The 23,780-nt window shown below is 51.7% G+C and overlaps 4 protein-coding genes across 4 annotated transcripts; 2 read left to right on the top strand and 2 right to left on the bottom strand.

Annotated features, from left to right (window-relative positions):
- Positions 1-1,614: 1,614 nt before the first annotated feature.
- On the top strand, positions 1,615-2,280 carry LOC138355229 (skin secretory protein xP2-like). Its single transcript, XM_069310089.1, has one exon. It carries the CDS (start codon positions 1,615-1,617, stop codon positions 2,278-2,280), a length of 666 nt encoding a protein of 221 aa, XP_069166190.1.
- Positions 2,281-8,780: 6,500 nt separating this feature from the next.
- On the bottom strand, positions 8,781-12,302 carry LOC123769333 (uncharacterized). Its single transcript, XM_069310090.1, has 2 exons — positions 12,122-12,302; positions 8,781-11,215 (listed from the first exon to the last, which is right to left on the bottom strand). Exons 1-2 carry the CDS (start codon positions 12,300-12,302, stop codon positions 8,781-8,783), a joined length of 2,616 nt encoding a protein of 871 aa, XP_069166191.1.
- A 183-nt stretch (positions 12,303-12,485) lies between these two features.
- LOC138355230 (uncharacterized) lies at positions 12,486-14,623 on the bottom strand. The gene is made up of 4 exons (XM_069310091.1): positions 14,620-14,623; positions 13,610-13,986; positions 13,233-13,284; positions 12,486-12,769 (listed from the first exon to the last, which is right to left on the bottom strand). Exons 1-4 carry the CDS (start codon positions 14,621-14,623, stop codon positions 12,486-12,488), a joined length of 717 nt encoding a protein of 238 aa, XP_069166192.1.
- Positions 14,624-16,534: 1,911 nt separating this feature from the next.
- LOC123769334 (uncharacterized) lies at positions 16,535-17,161 on the top strand. Its single transcript, XM_045760446.2, has one exon. It carries the CDS (start codon positions 16,535-16,537, stop codon positions 17,159-17,161), a length of 627 nt encoding a protein of 208 aa, XP_045616402.2.
- The last annotated feature ends 6,619 nt before the right edge of the window (positions 17,162-23,780 follow it).

A 23,780-nucleotide genomic window follows, 5' to 3' on the forward strand; every position in this document is an offset into this window, starting at 1 on the left:
AGAGTCCTTATAGAGGAAACTAATACTATTTACTCTGTCTTCTTGCTGTCAATAATATTGAATGATAATGAAATATAATACTTTTTTATTCTCCAGTTTATTTCTGATATTGATGTGTAATATCAGAAATTCATAGGCGAATCGGGAAGTATTATAATTCATTATCAATATTATTATTGTTCTTGATACCATTATTCGAGTATATAAATTAGTTTTAGTTCATTTATTATGCACCCCATACCCATCCTGTGGGCAGTAGTGGAAAGGATTATAGACATTATAAGGGGCTCGGGGACTGAACCTCAAAATTAATTTAGCTAAAGAAGTTAGTCTTGATGAACTAGTTACATAATTCACTGCACAACATCACGCCAATAACTTGCTTGAGACCGACCACAAGCAGTCTCTTGTCATATATCAACTCTTCGCAAATATAAATGTTTGCAAACAACTTTTCACTTGAAACGTTTGTATATGACGTCATGTCGTCTCTTCCTCAACAGCCAAATGTCAATACTGTACATAACATTATCAAATGTTATATTGTTAACATGAAAGGTCAATAAACTCGCAAGCACACATATAGGACCATCATCTCCTTTGATTACAGATCTAAATATATTCATTTGCCGTATTATAATATATATTATGATAGATTACAGATCTATCTTGCATAGATTACAGATCTATCTTGCATAGATTACAGATCTATCTTGCATAGATTACAGATCTATCTTGCATAGATTACAGATCTATCTTGCATAGATTACAGATCTATCTTGCATAGATTACAGATCTATCTTGCATAGATTACAGATCTATCTTGCATAGATTACAGATCTATCTTGCATAGATTACAGATCTATCTTGCATAGATTACAGATCTATCTTGCATAGATTACAGATCTATCTTGCATAGATTACAGATCTATCTTGCATAGATTACAGATCTATCTTGCATAGATTACAGATCTATCTTGCATAGATTACAGATCTATCTTGCATAGATTACAGATCTAAATATATTCATTTGCCGTATTATATTTTCGTAAATATTTACATAATTTACATAAATTATGTAAACAGGTGAGTGGTGTTTTGACCAATGAGACGCGTCGTTACAAAGCACCTATTCATTCATAATCAAACCCAATCAGTCCCCCGTGGCGCAGAGGTAACACACTTCCCCGGCGCTTCGTGAGAGATTTGGCCAGGGTTCGTATCCTGGCCGGGGAGGATTCACTGGATGCCAATCCTTAACTCTGTTCACCCAGCATGGAATGGGTACCTGGTTGTTAAACTTTTTTTTTTCTTTTTATTATAAAATACAGACATACAAATTAAACAAGACATCGAAGCACCTGATCATAATATGAACTCGTACAGAAACAAGCCAACCCGGGGACAGTAACGAAGCAGGACACATAAATGACAGAAACATGAACGGAAAACAGAGAGACACGGAGAAGACAATGGAGCATAAAACAAACAAAAAACAAGCAAAAAAAGCAAAACGCACACACATACATACAAGTAAACACAAACACACACCAGTGAACTAGGTCAACAATATTTCTTAGGAAACAGACGCTTAGGATATTTCTGACAGTACGCATGCCACACATCCCAGGCATCCTGCGACGGGGGCACACCCGCATCCCAGCGACGGGGGCACACCCGCATCCGAGCGCCGCATCGATCGACGGGGGCACACCCGCATCCGAGCGACGGGGGCACACCCGCATCCGAGCGACGGGGGCACACCCGCATCCCAGCGACGGGGGCACACCCGCATCCGAGCGACGGGGGCACACCCGCATCCGAGCGACGGGGGCACACCCGCATCCGAGCGACGGGGGCACACCCGCATCCGAGCGACGGGGGCACACCCGCATCCGAGCGACGGGGGCACACCCGCATCCGAGCGACGGGGGCACACCCGCATCCGAGCGACGGGGGCACACCCGCATCCGAGCGACGGGGGCACACCCGCATCCGAGCGACGTGGACGACGCATATACTGCGGAATCTCGACAACGACACCTCCAATCAGGAGCGGCGGTACATCCCGCAGCACAGGTTCATACAGCGCCGAGACTCCCCGGCCGGTGTCCTTTTTCAGCAAGAGAACTAAACCACGATCCACACCAGGGGTCACAGCAGGTGCAACAACCTCCCAATTCGGAGAACCGGCACACGGAGGCGCAGGGGGGCACAGTGGAGCAACACCCGAAACGCAGGCAGGAACAGGCACCACGGTGCCATGGGCACAATCAGTAAACACTGTATAAACATCAGAGATCCACGGTTGTTCAACACCCTTCCAGCGAGCATAAGAAATATTGCCGGAACAACCGTGGACATCTTCAAGAGGAAACTAGATTGTTTCCTGCAAGGAATACCGGACCAACCGGGCTGTGGTGGGTATGTGGGCCTGCGGGCCGCTCCAAGCAACAGCCTGGTGGACCAAACTGTCACAAGTCAAGCCTGGCCTCGGGCCGGGCTTGGGGAGTAGAACAACTCCCAGAACCCCATCAAGCAGGTATCAACACCATCCCCACCTGTCTCCTTCACAGGTCCGGCCAACATCACCACATCCTCGTGGTCCACACCCACACCGGCCGGAGACCCCACAGAGGCCACGTCGCTCACACAGTCCACCACATCCTGGGAAACTGACCCGGGACAGCGGCGCGCCCGCTTCTGCAAAGGGGGTACATCATCACAACTCACAGGGTCGGCAGGCTCAAGCGTCCAAACTCACAGGGTCGGCAGGCTCCGGCCCCGGGGGTGGCAGGCTCCGGCCCCGGGGGTGGCAGGCTCAGGCCCCGGGGGTGGCAGGCTCCGGCCCCGGGGGTGGCAGGCTCAGGCCCCGGGGGTGGCAGGCTCCGGCCCCGGGGGTGGCAGGCTCCGGCCCCGGGGGTGGCAGGCTCCGGCCCCGGGGGTGGCAGGCTCCGGCCCCGGGGGTGGCAGGCTCCGGCCCCGGGGGTGGCAGGCTCCGGCCCCGGGGGTGGCAGGCCCTCCAAAATAGAAGAATCTGCGTCCCCGGGAGTCGGGACCACATCCGCAGGCAAGGGCGGCACATGGACTTCCACTGGGACATCCTCCACACGCAGTGAGGGCGACGGCCCGACACTCGCACACTCTGGCGCAACAACTACCTCTGGGGCCACAGCAGTTAACAGACTGGACGTACAAGGCGTAGTATCCGCCCCAACAGGTGGAGCAGCAGACAGGCACCTCAGGCACCTCAGACACAGCACTCACTCCATCCTCAGAAGCGTCCGAAGTCAACAGGGGTGGAAAGAAGACCTCACAAAAAATATGCGCCCTGCCAGTTGCTCCCACGTGGCACGCTGCAGCCAGATGACCCACATTACCACACCTGTAACAGGTGCGCGGCTGTCACAGATACAGGCAGCGGAGCGTGTAACCCAACACGGACACAGATGACAGAACACTACTCTTCAGAGACATGGTCAGGGTGCGGGAGCCGTCAAGCATCCCAGCACAGTGCCCCGCAAGTACCTTGGTCCAACGAATGCTTAGCACAGTACCAAACCGTCCAAACACTGCAGTTAGGAGGTCGTCGTTAAACTCGAAGGGGGCACCACTCACCGACACATACGTCAAGGCGACGCTGAGGTTCACCACCTTAACAGAACCGGAGGCATCAGGGAGAGGGTAAACACGCCCCTCACACCGCCCCAGAAACGCCTGAAAGGCTCCTGATGGCGAAACTTGACAACAGCGCGGTTCCCCTGCAGCAGCTGGATGCCCACCAATTCCGACAACTGCACATGTAGAACATCCACCAGGGCAACACCAACCAACATGTGGTCCACAGGCACCGTAAAAGCCAGGGGCCAGATTCACGAAGCAGTTACGCAAGTACTTACGAACCTGTACATCTTTTCTCAATCTTTGGCGGCTTTGTTTGCAATTATTAAACAGTTAATGAGCTCGGAAGCACCAGGAGGCTGTTTATAACAATAACAACAGATGATTGGGAAGTTTCATGCTTGTAAACTGTTTAATAAATGTAACCAAAGTCGTCAAAGATTGAGGAAAGATGTACACGTTCGTAAGAGCTTGCGTAACTACTTCGTGAATCTGGCCCCTGACCAGCCGACGAGGTCCTCTTCAATGGAAGCCGGTAAGTCCTTATGTCTCCAACAGACGTACCACGCCCACCCGGGGGACAACACCCCCCACAGCCGTCACGGACACCCTCCTCACACAGCCACTAGGTTGGAACTGGCGAGCGCTACGAACGACACGTCTGCACCCAACAACTGCCGACGAGCCAATCCATTTGTTAAACGAGTTGTCGAGTCGTATTCCGGGGTAAATAAAAAACGCTATGCGTGCTAGTAGCTTCACAACAATGTAAGAACTCTTGTATATATATGTATAAAAAGAAGAGTACGACAACAATTAATGCAGCTTTGGTATTGTGCACTTTCCAATAAACTGAGGGGTAAATTAATGGTTTTCTTTCCCTGACTGTACTAGGAGACAGGACCCACAGAGACCACATGTACTAGGAGACTGTACCCACAGAGACCACATGTACTAGGAGACTGTACCCACAGAGACCACATGTACTAGGAGACTGTACCCACAGAGACCACATTTACTAGGAGACTGTACCCACAGAGACCACATATACTAGGAGACTGTACCCACAGAGACCACATGTACTAGGAGACTGTACCCACAGAGACCACATGTACTAGGAGACAGGAGCCACAGAGACCACATGTACTAGGAGACTGTACCCACAGAGACCACATGAACTAGGAGACAGGAGCCACAGAGACCACATGTACTAGGAGACTGTACCCACAGAGACCACATGTACTAGGAGACTGTACCCACAGAGACCACATGTACTAGGAGACTGTACCCACAGAGACCACATGTACTAGGAGACTGTACCCACAGAGACCACATGTACTAGGAGACTGTACCCACAGAGACCACATGTACTAGGAGACTATACCCACAGAGACCACATGTACTAGGAGACTGTACCCACAGAGACCACATGTACTAGGAGACTGTACCCACAGAGACCACATGTACTAGGAGACTGTACCCACAGAGACCACATGTACTAGGAGACAGGAGCCACAGAGACCACATGTACTAGGAGACAGGAGCCATAGAGACCACATGTACTAGGAGACTGTACCCACATGTACTAGGAGACAGGAGCCATAGAGACCACATGTACTAGGAGACTGTACCCACATGTACTAGGAGACAGGAGCCATTGAGACCACATGTACTAGGAGACTGTACCCACCTGTACTAGGAGACAGGAGCCACAGAGACCACATGTACTAGGACACATGACCCCACAGAGCCCACATGTACTAGGAGACAGGAGCCACAGAGACCTTCCCTACCCCCAGCTGGACCCATAATTATATACGCCATGTATCCTTTACTACCAGGCTTACCATAACATGTTGTGTACGACGGTATTTCCACCGTGTTAATCCTGCCAGGGGTGACGCTTCTAATTTGTTTTTGGAGCAGGAATGTGCAGATTATTAATTTTTTAATCTTTTGAATATTTTGTCGAAAAGAATAGTTGTTTTTGATAATTGTGAGTTGGCTTTTGAAAAATGGAAAAATGGACTTGACAACGACAAGCCTTTTAATCCTAATGATCGTTTTTGGAAGGTGAGCGATAGTTTGTGAGGGAAGAAGGAAGGAAATCATTTGTAGAATCGATGTTGTTTTCTGGTGACTTGTATAAGTCAAACAACATGGCAGGTAAATGTAGTTACTTCATACAGGCGAGGTAACAAGGTGGCCACACAGCGGATGGACATGACGTGACAACTGTATTAACTTGGCTGATGGCCACATTGTTGGCCAGTCATTTGGTGATTGCCTCCGAGGCTTCCATAAGGGCGTCCAGAACAACCCGTCCTCTTACATATAACGTCGCTTTTCGCCCGTATGCGCGAAATGGCCAAAAATGGACGTAATTTGAAATTAAATCGGCTCATAAAAGTAATGTACTGTCCCGTTTTCTGTTTGAGTCCTCTGGCTTACTCGGCAAGTTAGGAGAGGAAACTTTCAATTAACGTTTTTTATAACGTTTTGAAACTTGAAGAGAATTTCCTGCTCTCCTAACCTACCAGAGGACCCTTAACTTGCTGTTTTGGAAAAAAAATCCAAATTTATTTTAATTTTTTTCATTTTCAAATTACGTTAATTTTCGGTCATACGGGCAAACGGCCAAATTCAGACGTAATTTGTAAGGGAACAGGTTGCCCAGAGAGCGAGGCCCAATCATATGCCAGCCCGTTCTCTAGAATGGCCACTCCATAAACAATCCAATCTCCTTACCTAGCCAGACACATACGAACCCAAGCAACCCACCCAACCTACTGAGTCTCATGCACTGAAAACCGAGATGTTTGTTAGCTTTTGCTTGTTAGAGTAAGATGCTTTTGTAATGTTGGTTACTGTAACTTAAACAAGGCGATCTACTAGTTGAGAAGATGGGTTGATTGTGACATTACTTCCAATGGGAGCCGGTCGGCCGAGCGGACAGCACGCTGGACTTGTGATCCTGTGGTCCTGGGTTTGATCCCAGGCGCCGGCGAGAAACAACGGGCAGAGTTTCTTTCACCCTATGCCCCTGTTACCTAGCAATAAACTAGGTACCTGGGTGTTAGTCAGCTGTCACGGGCTGCTTCCTGGGGGTGGAGGCCTGGTCAAGGACCGGGCCGCGGGGACACTAAAAAGCCCCGAAATCATCTCAAGATAGTTATAGGACTATAGTACTTTGCTCGCTGCTCTCTCCTTTCTTCACCCTACTTTCTCTCATTCTCTCACCTCTATTTCTCTCATTCCCTCCTCCCCTCTCACCCTCCTAACCTCATTTTTATTTCTCACCCTGCCGAGCGCTTTCTCCCTCGCTCATTTCCCATCTCTCCCCCTACTCATCCCTCTTCCTTCGAAACTCCTTCCCTTCCATTTCCCCTTCCTCAATTCCCTGTCACACTGGGCAAAGCAATACCCCGGGATTCCTTCCCAGATGATGCGCCCCGCCCTTCCTTAAAGTATTAATTACCTTCAGACAGTTATGCATAAATTATTAACATTATAAATATAATTTGAAAAGGAATTTGGATCCCAGGTCTTTGCAGCGCGAGGTCGAGGTCGATCCACTCTGCCAAGAGACCTCAGGTGTACACCATGGCAGCATGGGGCCCCTAGAATCGTGGGGCCCCTGGGCCCAGTGTGCCCATATCTGCAGACTGCACTAGACTTACCTTCTCTTCCTTCCTCCCACAACAACACTTACATTGTGGCACAATACCAACCTTCAGGTCTACACTTGTCAACTGAACTGAGAGTTTCTAGACCCACTTCTTCTCACCCGTTTCGCCCACACCCTCTCTCTTCTCTCCCCCCCAGCTCGTCCTCCAAACAAAGATCCAAAGGTGATTCCATGCACCCGCAAAACCCCCTATTTATGAATGAAAAGTGGTTTACACACGACTCACAATTGCTGACGTTCGAACATATCCGGAACAAGTGTTTCACTGACGAATTTTGTTCGAATCACAACGCTATAAATGCTTCACCCACGTACTACAAATACAAATAATCCCCAATAGAACCTAAACACGTAACCTAACCTAACATATGCCTATATATGTACAATATGCCAATATATTATAATATTAATTTATATTTGAGAAAATTCCCGTTTTGAAAGAACGGCATGTAAAAATTTATGAATGCGTCTGTGGGGTCGACCGCTGGATGGAATGGACTTGAGTCGAGGACGGGTTACGTGTTCCAGTCTACTATTATTGTTTGCATTCTAGCTAAAGAAATACAGAAGGGAGGGAGGAGTGGGAGGGGGTGAGTGTGTGAGGGGACGGAGTGAGGAGAGGTGTGTGTGGGAGGGAAGGGAGGGAGGGAGGAGAGAGTGGGTGGGAACACACCAACCCGTTCTCGCACTTTCGTACAGTCAATATTGACTTATTAAATAAGTGCATATGTGACATACTAATTTATTGTGAATATTTTAGTTTACCTTGAAAAGCTTCATAGAAAACACCGACCTTACCTAACCTTCTTAGTATGTTAAGATAAGCAGCTTATTGCTTCTTAATTACAATTCTTAACCTATACTTATAATAGGTTAAGTAAGAACACACAGTTGATCAGATTTCAGTGACATCATTATATTACTATTGAGTGTGACGTCGGTGGCCCGGGGGGGGGGGGGTGATCATACAGTGGACACTGCATACTAGTGACCCCGAGCGTCACAATGTGGTCAACGTCAGAATTCGACATCTTGATGTCCCATAACATCAGTGTGTTGGTTGTGGCAGCGTCACAAAACCCGGCCGCCCGCACCAGGCCGCCCGCACCAGGCCGCCCGCAGCAGGCCGCCCGCACCAGGCCGCCCGCACCAGGCCGCCCGCAGCAGGCCGCCCGCACCAGGCCGCCCGCACCAGGCCGCCCGCACCAGGCCGCCCGCACCAGGCCGCCCGCACCAGGCCGCCCGCACCAGGCCGCCCGCACCAGGCCGCCCGCACCAGGCCGCCCGCACCAGGCCGCCCGGGATAATTAAAAAAAGTTACCGGCCTGACTTGGATTTTAGTGAGCTTGAGCGTTCAAGACGACGGACACCATTTGTAAAGCAATCTTACTCCTTTACGTGTGTGTGCTCTCAGCTTTCACAGGTTGGAGGAAGGAAAGATGGCTCTTATAGAACACCGCATTATTAATCTTCACACGGAACTGGTTACCAAAGCTGACTTCAAACTTTGAAGTTGGTGTCTGGGGCTGGTCTGGAGGTCGGTGTCTGGGGCTGGTCTGGAGGTCGGTGTCTGGGGCTGGTCTGGAGGTCGGTGTCTGGGGCTGGTCTGGAGGTCGGTGTCTGGGGCTGGTCTGGAGGTCGGTGTCTGGGGCTGGTCTGGAGATCGGTGTCTGGGGCTGGTCTGGAGGTCGGTGTCTGGGGCTGGTCTTGTGGTCGGTGTCTGGGGCTGGTCTTGTGGTCGGTGTCTGGGGCTGGTCTTGTGGTCGGTGTCTGGGGCTGGTCTGGAGGTCGGTGTCTGGGGCTTGTCTGGAGGTCGGTGTCTGGGGCTGGTCTTGTGGTCGGTGTCTGGGGCTGGTCTTGTGGTCGGTGTCTGGGGCTGGTCTTGTGGTCGGTGTCTGGGGCTGGTCTGGAGGTCGGTGTCTGGGGCTGGTCTGGAGGTCGGTGTCTGGGGCTGGTCTTGTGGTCGGTGTCTGGGGCTGGTCTTGTGGTCGGTGTCTGGGGCTGGTCTGGAGGTCGGTGTCTGGGGCTGGTCTGGAGATCGGTGTCTGGAGCTGGTCTGGAGGTCGGTGTCTGGGGCTGGTCTTGTGGTCGGTGTCTGGGGCTGGTCTTGTGGTCGGTGTCTGGGGCTGGTCTTGTGGTCGGTGTCTGGGGCTGGTCTTGTGGTCGGTGTCTGGAGCTGGTCTTGTGGTCGGTGTCTGGGGCTGGTCTTGTGGTCGGTGTCTGGGGCTGGTCTTGTGGACGGTGTCTGGAGCTGGTCTTGTGGTCGGTGTCTGGGGCTGGTCTTGTGGTCGGTGTCTGGGGCTGGTCTTGTGGTCGGTGTCTGGGGCTGGTCTGGAGGTCGGTGTCTGGGGCTGGTCTTGTGGTCGGTGTCTGGGGCTGGTCTTGTGGTCGGTGTCTGGGGCTGGTCTGGAGATCGGTGTCTGGGGCTGGTCTGGAGGTCGGTGTCTGGGGCTGGTCTTGTGGTCGGTGTCTGGGGCTGGTCTTGTGGTCGGTGTCTGGGGCTGGTCTTGTGGTCGGTGTCTGGGGCTGGTCTTGTGGTCGGTGTCTGGGGCTGGTCTTGTGGTCGGTGTCTGGGGCTGGTCTGGAGGTCGGTGTCTGGGGCTGGTCTGGAGGTCGGTGTCTGGGGCTGGTCTTGTGGTCGGTGTCTGGGGCTGGTCTTGTGGTCGGTGTCTGGGGCTGGTCTGGAGGTCGGTGTCTGGGGCTGGTCTGGAGATCGGTGTCTGGGGCTGGTCTGGAGGTCGGTGTCTGGGGCTGGTCTTGTGGTCGGTGTCTGGGGCTGGTCTTGTGGTCGGTGTCTGGGGCTGGTCTTGTGGTCGGTGTCTGGGGCTGGTCTTGTGGTCGGTGTCTGGAGCTGGTCTTGTGGTCGGTGTCTGGAGCTGGTCTTGTGGTCGGTGTCTGGGGCTGGTCTTGTGGTCGGTGTCTGGGGCTGGTCTTGTGGTCGGTGTCTGGGGCTGGTCTTGTGGTCGGTGTCTGGGGCTGGTCTTATGGTCGGTGTCTGGGGCTGGTCTTGTGGTCGGTGTCTGGGGCTGGTCTTGTGGTCGGTGTCTGGGGTTGGTCTGGAGGTCGGTGTCTGGGGCTGGTCTTGTGGTCGGTGTCTGGAGCTGGTCTTGTGGTCGGTGTCTGGGGCTGGTCTTATGGTCGGTGTCTGGGGCTGGTCTTGTGGTCGGTGTCTGGGGCTGGTCTTGTGGTCGGTGTCTGGGGTTGGTCTGGAGGTCGGTGTCTGGGGCTGGTCTTGTGGTCGGTGTCTGGAGCTCGTCTTGTGGTCGGGGTCTGGAGCTCGTCTTGTGGTCGGGGTCTGGGGCTGGTCTTGTGGTCGGTGTCTGGGGCTGGTCTTGTGGTCGGTGTCTGGGGTTGGTCTTGTGGTCGGTGTCTGGGGTTGGTCTTGTGGTCGGTGTCTGGGGTTGGTCTTGTGGTCGGTGTCTGGGGCTGGTCTTGTGGTCGGTGTCTGGGGCTGGTCTTGTGGTCGGTGTCTGGGGCTGGTCTGGAGGTCGGTGTCTGGGGCTGGTCTGGAGGTCGGTGTCTGGGGCTGGTCTGGAGGTCGGTGTCTGGGGCTGGTCTGGAGGTCGGTGTCTGGGGCTGGTCTTGTGGTCGGTGTCTGGGGCTGGTCTTGTGGTCGGTGTCTGGGGCTGGTCTTGTGGTCGGTGTCTGGAGCTGGTCTTGTGGTCGGGGTCTGGGGCTGGTCTTGTGGTCGGTGTCTGGGGCTGGTCTTGTGGTCGGTGTCTGGGGCTGGTCTGGAGGTCGGTGTCTGGGGCTCGTCTTGTGGTCGGGGTCTGGGGCTGGTCTTGTGGTCGGTGTCTGGGGCTGGTCTTGTGGTCGGTGTCTGGGGCTGGTCTTGTGGTCGGTGTCTGGGGCTGGTCTGGTGGTCGGTGTCTGGGGCTGGTCTTGTGGTCGGTGTCTGGGGCTGGTCTTCAGCCAGTAAGTGTATTTATATATATACAAAATCATTCTTGTAAGCTTATTCCAGGTTATGGAAATAACTTTCTATAAATTAAACAAAAGCTTGCTTTATCAAGTGAATTCAACTGGATTAATCATGTCAGTTTGCCAGCATCCGCTTGCAATGAAAGGCAGCTGTGTGGCTTGAAGGAATAAATGAACCCGTCTTGTGATAAAACATGTAGAAAATATGTAAGAGATTTTGACCAAATATGTAATTTTGGCCAAAATTATAGTCCACAGTTTAAGGCTTACTACTGACAGTTGACAAAATGGTTGGTAAAACTTACGAGAGGGAAAGAAACTCAACATATCTTAGACCTGAGCTAACTTGAGATTAACTTAATTTCCTAAGCGTAATATATTACATAACTGTACTAAGTTTAGCCTAGAGTTGGTTTGGTTTTTCTCCTCGTGATGTGACCTATAGTTTCCGCAGCATCATTTTGGCTGGCAATACCACATTGAACACTGTAACCTTTGCCAGGTTCTGTACGTGTGCTCTTAGTCACAAAAGGTTTAGCTCCTCTATTCTTATCTCATAAATCATTCCTCTCGCCTCTGGAACTAGTGTTATGGCTGATCTCTGGGCTTTCTCCAGCTTCGATTTGTGCTTAACGAGATAAGGACTGTATGATGGTTACACACATTGATCACACTAACGTGATGCATCAAATGAACAAATCCACAAGGAACTGTAGAACTTTTAACCCTGTCGTAGCTCAGTCGATTAAGGCAGTGTCTGGGATGCTCCCGGACGCAGGTTCGAATCCTCGTCACGGCCCTTGTGGATTTGTTCACTGTATGATGGTGCTGCATCATCCAAAACTAATCAGATTCATGTGCTTCACGAGGGCCCAAATAACTCTTACGTACGGATATGAAGGGCAGGTCTTATGCTGGCCATCCTTGCATGTGCCGCTGGAGATATTATGTGGGCATGTGATGACATGCTTCGTGTTAACTCCAGGACTTTCTTTCGTTTCAATTCCAGGATGATTTTCTTCCCCATTTGGAACCTTGTGTCCGGCATCTTATTTCTAGCTTCCAGCTTCATTACTTTGCATTTGGACGATTTAAACGTTAGTAGCCACTAGTTGGACCATGCTTTCAGATTATCCTTGTCTTCCTATAGTTTATTACAATTTTCCATGATATATATTGTCTTCAGAAACTTTTAATCATCTGAAAGCATTGGGAAGAATCGAGTCTTCTTCCTCTGGTAAGTCATACACGTAGATCAAGAAGAGTGTTGGTTCCAGTACTGGCCCTTGCGGGACGTCTGGAGGTCGGTGTCTGGGGCTGGTCTGGAGGTCGGTGTCTGGGGCTGGTCTGGAGGTCGGTGTCTGGGGCTGGTCTGGAGGTCGGTGTCTGGGGCTGGTCTGGAGTTGCATCTCGCCACTCTGAGCGCCTTTACCTCAGGTTGAGGATCTTCCTTATCTACTGTAGCACCTTCACTAGCACTATTGCCTGTTCCTCTGTCTTGTGCAATAGTCTCCTGCGGGGCACCGTTTCGACGGCTTTCTGACAAAACAGAAAAATTATATCAGCCCACCATTCTTTATCTTGTCTGATCTGTGTTAGAAGGTCACAGAACTCTCTATTAAGTTTGTGAGGCAGGGTTTGCTTCAGGTGGTGGTGTTATAAAGGCACTTCTTGATATTCAAGTAAAGGTCAATAACTTGTAGCTAAAAGTTTCCTGCTACAGCTACACTCTCCTATATATTGGTACTATACTCTATGTATTACATAGTTCTGATGTTTACATTGACTCGTATGTAAAATAACTGGCCAGCACAGAGGTTCCGCTCCTTCTCTTAGTATCCATGGTGAAATCCTGTCTGGTCCCACCACCCTAGTTGCGTTCAGAGTCTGCAGGTACCGTCTTACTTCATCTCTGGTTATGTCAAAGTCCTCCAGAAATGCTTGGTTTGATTCCATCCCATTCAGATCAGGAACCACCTCACCCTCCATTGTGAAGACTAACTGGAATCTCCCGTTGAGTTCCTCACCCACTTCCCTGTCATTATAAATGCAACCTGTACTACAAAATTATATTACCTATAGCGACTGTGAAATATACAAAATATGGACTGTTTCGACCATATATTTATTTTATATATTTTATAAAGGGCCTGAGATTGAAGACAATTTCCAAACCTTACTTTTTCAAGCCATGTACGTATATGTGCTAAAATAGACCTAAACAGCTTTTATTAGCCCTAAGATTAATTGTTTAGGTTACTGTTATAAAGTATGATTTTTTTGTTGTGCTTGTTACAGTCCATATTTTGCACGTTCTGTCAAGTGTCGCTAAATGTATCAATAATTCTGGAGGAGAGATTAGAAAATGAGTTCTCTCACATCCTGTGTCAGCGCCTGTTCTTTGACTGTTGCTTCCGCTCGAGACGCAAGTGTAGACTCCGTATTGCACGGAGGTGTGGTGGCAGGTGGAAGGTGGCAGGTGGTCGGTGGCATGTGGTCGGTGGCAGGTGGCATGTGGTCGGTGGCAGGTGGAAGGTGGCAGGTGGCATGTGGTCGGTGGCAGGTGGCATGTGGTCGGTGGCAGGTGGTCGGTGGCAGGTGGCATGTGGTCGGTGGCAGGTGGTCGGTGGCAGGTGGCAGGTGGTCGGTGGCAGGTGGAATGTGGTCGGTGGCAGGTGGTCGGTGGCAGGTGGAATGTGGTCGCTTTAGATGTCCTTTCAAATTTATTTTTACATTCTCTAAAAAATCTATTAAATCTATAAAAACAAAATGCCTATTGAGTTTTATCCACGGCCTTATATATATATATATATATATATATATATATATATATATATATATATATATATATATATATATATATATATATATATATATATATGCCTTAGACAGAAAGAGATCCCAACACATCCTTCGTGTTAAGTTTTAAATATGGTTTTAAATCATTTCATTAATTAAATTTGTAATGAGCTTGAATTTTATGTAATGTAAGATAAGCAATTCCATATTGGCTCATTGTCAATTCCGAGATAGTGACCACTCTTCACAACTTACGGTATAGTCAAGCAGCTTCAATATTTGTAAATGTTTAAGTCATTAAAGATAATTTACACGGGTAGTTAAGGCAATTTGCCCAAGATAATAAATTAGCGTGACTCTGGAACAAGTTGAGCAGGTCGGTGTCACGAGGTATACATTGATTACCGCAGCTTCAGCTGCTCCTCCCTGGAGCTGCTTAAGACAATCTATAATGCTTTGGAAGAAGTATAATTAAACCGAATATATTGCTTCAGGATCACTTGATAATGTATTCATAAAGTTTATGCTTAAAGTTTTAATTAGAGTCAATAGATTACAATACGAGCGCACGCTGGCACGCACGCACGCACGCATATCTAGTGAAGCATAAGACTAAACTGGAAAAGGTTCAGAGGTTTGCCACCAGACTAGTACCCGGGCTGAGAGGTATGACCTACGAGGAGAGACTACGGGAAATAAACCTCACGTCACTGGAAGACAGAAGTTAGGGGGGACATGATCACCATGTACAAGATTCTCAGAGGAATTGACAGGGTAGATAAAGACAGGCTATTTAACACAAGGGGCACACGCACTAGGGGACACAGGTGGAAATTGAGTGCCCAAATGAGCCACAGAGATATTAGAAATAATTTTTTTTTAGTGTCAGAGGGATTGACAAATGGAATGAATTAGGCAGTAATGTGGTGGAGGCTGACTCCATACACAGTTTCAAGTGTAGATATGATAGAGCCCAGTAGGCCCAGGAACCTGTACACCTGTTGATTGACAGTTGAGAGGCGGGACCAAAGAGCCAGAGCTCAACTCCCGTAAGCACAAATAGGTGAGTACGCGCACACACCACCACACACACTCACACTCACACACACTCACACACACTCACGCACGCACACACACACTCACACACACACACACACACTCACACACACACACACACACACTCACACACACACACACACACACTCACACACACACTCACACACACACACACACACACACACACACACACACACACACACACACACACACACACACACACACACACACACACAGAGGACTGACCCCTGCGGGACTCCACTTGTAACGTCTCGCCAATCTGAGACCTCACCCCTCAGATTGACTCATCTCCTAAGCAACAGGAGACAACGAGTCAGTGTGAGGGGGTGAGGTCTCAGATTGGCGAGACGTCACCAGTGGAGTCCCGCAGGGGTCAGTCCTTGAACCTATACTGTTTCTGGTATATGTAAATGATCTCCCAGAGGGTATAGACTCGTTTCTCTCAATGTTTGCTGATGATGCAAAAATTATGAGGAGGATTGAAACAGAGGATGATAGTAGGAGGCTACAAGATGACCTAGACAGACTGAATGAATGGTCCAACAAATGGCTGTTAAAGTACAACCTGAGTAAATGCAAAGTAATGAAACAAGGCGGTGGAAACAGGAGGCCAGACACAGGATACAGAATAGGAGATGAAGTACTTAATGAAACGGACAGAGAGAAAGATCTAGGAGTTTATATCACACCAAACCTGTCTCCTGAAGCCCACATGAAAAGAATTACGTCTGCGGCATATGCGAGGCTGGCTAACATCAGAACAGCTTTCAGGAACCTGTATAAGGAATCATTCAGAATCTTGTATGCCATATATGTAAGACCAATCCTGGAGTATGCGGCCCCAGCATGGAGCCCGTATCTTGTCAAGCACAAGACGAAGCTGGAAAAAGTTCAAAAGTATGCCACTAGACTAGTCCCAGAACTAAGAGGCATGAGTTATGAGGAAAGGCTGCGGAAAATGCACCTTACGACACTGGAAGACAGAAGAGTAATGGGAGACATGATCACTACCTACAAAATCCTCAGGGGAATCGACCGGGTTGACAAAGATAAACTATTCAACACAGGTGGTACGCTAACAAGGGGACACAGGTGGAAACTGAGTACCCACATGAGCCACAGGGACGTTAGAAAGAACATTTTCAGTGTCAGAGTAGTTAATAGATGGAATGCATTAGGCAGTGATGTGGTGGAGGCTGACTCCATACACAGTTTTAAATGTAGATATGATAGAGCCCAGTAGGCTCAGGAATCTGTACACCTGTTGATTGACGGTTGAGAGGTGGGACCAAAGAGCCGAAGCTCAACTTCCGCAAACACAACCAGGTGAGTACAACTAGGTGGGTACACAAACACACGATACTAGGGGGGGGGGGTAAATCATGAATAGATTGTAAAGAGTAGCGCTCCATCATCCACTCACTATGGATGGGTGTGTCCCTCCACCCTAAAAGTTCCTATGTCTTCTGGCACCCTTCACCCCGCCCTGGCACCCTCCACCCTGCCCCCGGCACCCTCCACCCCGCCCCGGCACCCTCCACCCCGCCCCCGGCACCCTTCACCCCGCCCCCGGCACCCTCCACCCCGCCCCCGGCACCCTCCACCCCGCCCCCGGCACCCTCCACCCGGCCACCGGCACCCTCCACCCCGCCCCGGCACCCTCCGCCCCGCCCCCGGCACCCTCCGCCCCGCCCCCGGCACCCTCCACCCCGCCCCGGCACCCTCCACCTCGCCCCCGGCACCCTCCACCCCGCCCCGGCACCCTCCACCCGGCCACCGGCACCCTCCACCCCGCCCCGGCACCCTCCGCCCCGCCCCCGGCACCCTCCGCCCCGCCCCCGGCACCCTCCACCCCGCCCCGGCACCCTCCACCTCGCCCCCGGCACCCTCCGCCCCGCCCCGGCACCCTCCGCCCGGCCCCGGCACCCTCCGCCCCGCCCCGGCACCCTCCGCCCCGCCCCGGCACCCTCTGCACCTTTCAACAATCTTGGCTCAACCAAGATAAACATAACAAATGAAGGTAGTTATTACTGGGACATCTTAGAACTCTCCTGAAGGCCAGAGCTAATTAACTCCGGCGATGGAGACGCTTCTCTTAGTGTCTCCCGAGGCCTCGGAATATCAAGGTCAACACTCACTTCTGAATAGTTAAGAATTTATAGAGAATTTTTTTCTACTTCTTTGGTTTCATTTTTTTTTTATTTGATACTCAAGTTTAGTTCATTTTGTCCAAGGCTGGAGGCTAGACGCAGGGTCTAACCTCACCCAAATTTACAAAGGGGATTGGTCTGGGGTTCGGGCCGAACATAGGTTAGTCGGGGTAAAGTTAAATTCTTTCAGGAATATTAACATTTATACACCCCATGTGATTTTCCTGGCGTCGAGTATGAAATATTGTGAGAGTTCCTCCTAGAGCTTAGTGCTACGTAGTCGCTATGGCTTAGCGCTTTCTCCTGATAATTATCCCCCTACAGTTTTTAGTGATCATAATATATTATCTCAGACCCATACACTTATTTCAGTGCTTCTTAACAATTCACTTTGTGAGATAATGGGGAGAGTGGGAGGACAAGCAGAGGGATCACATAGATGGGAGAGAGGACGACCAAGGGGATGGGACGAGAGGGAGATGGGTTGAAGTGTGGACACTGGGCCAGCCAATGTCTGGCCCATACCTCAGACCATTCACCTTGGAAAGTCAGGAGAGGCTTGCCTCAAGTGTCTGGCCTCTAACCCTGCACGGACAGATATTCTCTCTTATAGGTATCGAATGTTTGTCTCTGTGGCCCAAAGTAGGAGGCCAGGTCTTGGGGCTCACTTAATATTCCAAGTTAACACATGAGATGTATGTCATAAGCCTGTCGAGGTCGGCCCGAGTGCCACACTTAAGAAATATTGGAATCTAAAGTAACCCCCAGTGATTTTGATACTGTTTCAAATTTGGATTTTTTCTTTTAGCCGTTTTTAGTAGTTTTCAGTGCTTCATATTTCTCCCACATTTTGTGAGAGGGAGAGGGAAGGAGAGAGGGGATGTTGAGGGAGGTGAGAGAGAGAGAGAGAGAGAGAGAGGGTGGTGACGGGGGAAGAGGGATGGAATGGGAGAGAGAGACTCAGCCACTACATCTAGCAAACTTTATCTTTAAATATTTGGACACAAATAAACTATTAGTCGCTTGAAAGATCTTTAAATATCTCTCTTGCATTAAGATATCAAGACAATGTTTTGACAGCCAGTGTTGCTTGAGTGTGGACTTGACAGCTGGTAGATTGCTATATTATCCCTCGAGTTCAGGCTTGACTAATCATTTTATCTTGCACCGGTTCAAATTTAACACATCATTAAATTAAGTAAAAACAGATTAAAAATACATATTCAGTACCTTTAATAAAGACACCTTTCTAAATCAGTGAGTAAGAGGACGGTCCTGGTCACTAACATAGCGGGCCAGGCACCCAGCACCTGGTCACTAACATAGCGGGCCAGGCACCCAGCACCTGGTCACTAACATAGCGGGCCAGGCACCCAGCACCTGGTCACTAACATAGCGGGCCAGGCACCCAGCACCTGGTCACTAACATAGCGGGCCAGGCACCCAGCACCTGGTCACTAACATAGCGGGCCAGGCACCCAGCACCTGGTCACTAACATAGCGGGCCAGGCACCCAGCACCTGGTCACTAACATAGCGGGCCAGGCACCCAGCACCTGGTCACTAACATAGCGGGCCAGGCACCCAGCACCTGGTCACTAACATAGCGGGCCAGGCACCCAGCACCTGGTCACTAACATAGCGGGCCAGGCACCCAGCACCTGGTCACTAACATAGCTGGCCAGGCACCCAGCACCTGGTCACTAACATAGCGGGCCAGGCACCCAGCACCTGGTCACTAACCTGGTGTGGCATCACTGGCGGTGTGGCATCACTGGGGTGTGGCGTCACTGGGGTGTGGCGTCACTGGGGTGTGGCGTCACTGGGGTGTGGCGTCACTGGTGTGTGGCGTCACTGGGGTGTGGCGTCACTGGGGTGTGGCGTCACTGGGGGTGTGGCGTCACTGGGGTGTGGCGTCACTGGGGTGTGGCGTCACTGGGGTGTGGCGTCACTGGGGGTGTGGCGTCACTGGGGGTGTGGCGTCACTGGGGTGTGGGGCTTCAATTGGGGTGTGGCGTCACTGGGGGTGTGGCGTCACTGGGGTGTGGCGTCATTTGGGGTGTGGCGTCACTGGGGTGTGGTGTCACTGGGGGTGTGGCGTCACTGGGGTGTGGCGTCACTGGGGTGTGGCGTCACTGGGGTGTGGCGTCATTTGGGGTGTGGCGTCACTGGGGTGTGGCGTCACTTGGGGTGTGGCGTCACTGGGGTGTGGCGTCACTTGGGGTGTGGCGTCACTGGGGTGTGGCGTCACTTGGGTGTGGCGTCACTGGGGTGTGGCGTCACTTGGGTGTGGCATCACTGGGGTGTGGCGTCACTTGGGTGTGGCGTCACTGGGGTGTGGCGTCACTTGGGTGTGGCGTCACTGGGGTGTGGCGTCACTTGGGGTGTGGCGTCACTGGGGTGTGGCGTCACTTGGGTGTGGCGTCACTGGGGTGTGGCGTCACTGGGGGTGTGGCGTCACTGGGGTGTGGCGTCACTGGGGTGTGGCGTCACTTGGGTGTGGCGTCACTGGGGTGTGGCGTCACTGGGGGTGTGGCGTCACTGGGGTGTGGCGTCACTGGGGGTGTGGCGTCACTTAGGGTGTGGCATCACTGGGGTGTGGCGTCACTGGGGGTGTGGCGTCACTGGGGTGTGGCGTCACTGGGGTGTGGCGTCACTGGGGGTGTGGCGTCACTGGGGTGTGGCGTCACTGGGGTGTGGCGTCACTGGGGGTGTGGCGTCACTGGGGGTGTGGCGTCACTGGGGGTGTGGCGTCACTGGGGGTGTGGCGTCACTGGGGGTGTGGCGTCACTGGGGTGTGGCGTCACTGGGGTGTGGCGTCACTGGGGGTGTGGCGTCACTGGGGGTGTGGCGTCACTGGGGGTGTGGCGTCACTGGGGTGTGGCGTCACTTGGGTGTGGCGTCACTGGGGTGTGGCGTCACTTGGGGTGTGGCGTCACTGGGGTGTGGCGTCACTGGGGGTGTGGCGTCACTGGGGGTGTGGCGTCACTGGGGTGTGGCGTCACTGGGGTGTGGCGTCACTGGGGGTGTGGCGTCACTGGGGTGTGGCGTCACTGGGGGTGTGGCGTCACTGGGGGTGTGGCGTCACTGGGGTGTGGCGTCACTGGGGTGTGGCGTCACTGGGGGTGTGGCGTCACTGGGGTGTGGCGTCACTGGGGGTGTGGCATCACTGGGGTGTGGCGTCACTTGGGTGTGGCGTCACTGGGGTGTGGCGTCACTTGGGGTGTGGCGTCACTGGGGTGTGGCGTCACTGGGGGTGTGGCGTCACTGGGGGTGTGGCGTCACTGGGGTGTGGCGTCACTGGGGTGTGGCGTCACTGGGGGTGTGGCGTCACTGGGGGTGTGGCGTCACTGGGGGTGTGGCGTCACTGGGGGTGTGGCGTCACTGGGGGTGTGGCATCACTTGGGTGTGGCGTCACTGGGGGTGTGGCATCACTGGGGTGTGGCGTCACTGGGGTGTGGCGTCACTGGGGTGTGGCGTCACTGGGGTGTGGCGTCACTTGGGTGTGGCGTCACTGGGGGTGTGGCGTCACTGGGGTGTGGCGTCACTGGGGTGTGGCGTCACTGGGGGTGTGGCGTCACTGGGGGTGTGGCGTCACTGGGGTGTGGCGTCACTGGGGGTGTGGCGTCACTGGGGGTGTGGCGTCACTGGGGGTGTGGCATCACTTGGGTGTGGCGTCACTGGGGGTGTGGCGTCACTGGGGGTGTGGCGTCACTTGGGTGTGGCGTCACTGGGGGTGTGGCGTCACTGGGGGTGTGGCGTCACTGGGGGTGTGGCGTCACTGGGGTGTGGCGTCACTGGGGTGTGGCGTCACTTGGGGTGTGGCGTCACTGGGGTGTGGCGTCACTGGGGGTGTGGCGTCACTGGGGGTGTGGCGTCACTGGGGGTGTGGCGTCACTTGGGTGTGGCGTCACTGGGGGTGTGGCGTCACTGGGGGTGTGGCGTCACTGGGGGTGTGGCGTCACTGGGGTGTGGCGTCACTGGGGTGTGGCGTCACTGGGGGTGTGGCGTCACTTGGGTGTGGCGTCACTGGGGGTGTGGCGTCACTGGGGGTGTGGCGTCACTGGGGGTGTGGCGTCACTGGGGTGTGGCGTCACTGGGGGTGTGGCGTCACTGGGGGTGTGGCGTCACTTGGGATGTGGCGTCACTGGGGGTGTGGCGTCACTGGGGGCGTGGCGTCACTGGGGGTGTGGCGTCACTGGGGGTGTGGCGTCACTGAGGTGTGGCGTCACTGGGGGTGTGGCGTCACTTGGGGTGTGGCGTCACTTGGGATGTGGCGTCACTGGGGGTGTGGCGTCACTGGGGGTGTGGCGTCACTGGGGGTGTGGCGTCACTGGGGGTGTGGCGTCACTGGGGGTGTGGCGTCACTGGGGGTGTGGCGTCACTGGGGGTGTGGCATCACTGGGGTGTGGCGTCACTGGGGGTGTGGCATCACTGGGGTGTGGCGTCACTGGGGGTGTGGCATCACTGGGGTGTGGCGTCACTGGGGGTGTGGCGTCACTGGGGGTGTGGCGTCACTTGGGGGTGTGGCCTCACTCGGGTGTGTAATTAGTCCTAGAAAAAATCATCATTTTCTTTTCCAAATTACCTTTGACTTCCGTTATTTTAACTATGGCCCAAAAGTACATACTTTTATTACGATTCAAAAAATCCCATGAAAAACGTTTCTAATTATTAAGTTATATGATTAAAAAGTAACATAACTTTGACAGCATTTTTGCCTCACTTGGTGAGGCATGTTAGTATATACCTCACCTGGGCAAGTGAGAGACGGGAGAGAGAGTGAGAGAGAATCTCTCAGCGGTTCCATTGATGCTGCGAATTTTCTTATTTGATGAAAATATTCAGTTGCTGAAACGTACACAAATAATATGATTAATTAACTTCAAAGATTAACATGAAATTTTTTCTCGTATGACATAATTTCCCGAATGTTGTGTGTATGTGAGTGTAGTGTTGTTAAATATGGCTTTTAACTCTTGCTACACCATGGGACCGTTGCGAGAAGACAGTATACAGTTAGCACAGTCACCAGCATAACCCCCCCTCCCTTCCACAGTCACCAGCATAACCCCCCCTCCCTCCCCCAGTCACCAGCCTCAGGTCCACCCCCCCCCCTGCACCAGGACGTGCCTGGGGTTCGAGTGTCCAGGAATAATCCACTAGGCCGGCCACGGTCCTCTTGCCTCCGATAGATCATTAGTAATGGAAGGATATCGTGCCGTCAATTAGCACATAATCTAATTTAGTGCACGAATTGACAGCATTTCTCAAGCGTCAAGTATGATGCTGGTGTATGGTGTTGACAGGACGGTGGGTCAACTCCCCAGGAGGCGCAGTTGCCAAGAGCGACGTCAATTCAACGCAGAATTAACGCCATCAACGTTGATTCATCGTCGAAGCAACGCCACTCTTGGGTATTGAGACTACTGGTCCAGGGGGCCAGATTCACGAAGTAGTTACGCAAGCACTTACGAACGTGTACATCTTTCCTCAATGTTTGACGGCTTTGGTTACATTTATTGAACAGTTTACAAGAATGAAAACGTCCCAATCAACTGTTGTTATTGTTATAAACAGCCTCCTGGTGCTTCGGAGCTCATTAACTCTTTAATAACTGTAAACAATGCCGCGAAAAATTGAGAAAAGATGTACAGGATCGTAAGTGCTTGCGTAACTGCTTCGTGAATCTGGCCCCAGGCTTGTCTGAAGGATAAATGATTAATGACAAATTTAATTTGTTCTTATGAAGGCTTCTTTAATTTCTTTATTTATTCATTCATTTTTGTTTATTCATTCTTCTTGTTTTTTCTTATCTAACTGAAAGGTTTTTTCTTGTTGTGGAAACTGGAACACAACATTTAATTATTAATTTTATGAAGGTTTAAATTAACACACATTTTCGGCTCACATTGACCGTTCTAAAGTATGATAACAAATCTATATATTAGCGCTACAAGTGCCACTTGTAGCACCTGTCACCCTGCGACACCTGCTGCTGCACCCGCCTCGCCCTCACCACGACTCGTCAAGCATTTACGCCTCCACTTACGAAGCCTGTACATCATTCATCAATCATGGCGGCATTGTTTACCGTTATTTTACGAGCTCCGAAGCACTACGGGGTTGTTTATAACCATAATAACCTTGGGTTGTGAAGTTTCCAAGCTCGTAAAGTGTTTAATAATCCCGGGAGGGACAGAAATGGTTGGGCACATTTCCTTTCACCTAATGCCTCTGTTCACCTAGCAGTAAAGTAGGTACTCAGGAGTGAGTCAGCTTGTTGTGGGGTTGCCTCCTGGGCGGGGCCTGTAATTCGGCCTATGGACCTCGATAAAACTCTAACGTGTATGAATACACACTGGCTTCCTGTCCCCCCCGACATAATGAATTGTTATTAAAAGAAATGTAAACAAAGCCGCCATGATCGTTGAAAGATATACCCGAATTTACCTGAGTGCAACCGTCTATGCAGTGGCCTCGACGGAGACAGGAAACCCGCGGCTTGTCAAAGGTCTTCCCATT

The sequence above is a fragment of the Procambarus clarkii genome, chromosome 66 (assembly GCF_040958095.1).
Source record: "Procambarus clarkii isolate CNS0578487 chromosome 66, FALCON_Pclarkii_2.0, whole genome shotgun sequence".
NCBI classification, from domain to species: domain Eukaryota; kingdom Metazoa; phylum Arthropoda; class Malacostraca; order Decapoda; family Cambaridae; genus Procambarus; species Procambarus clarkii.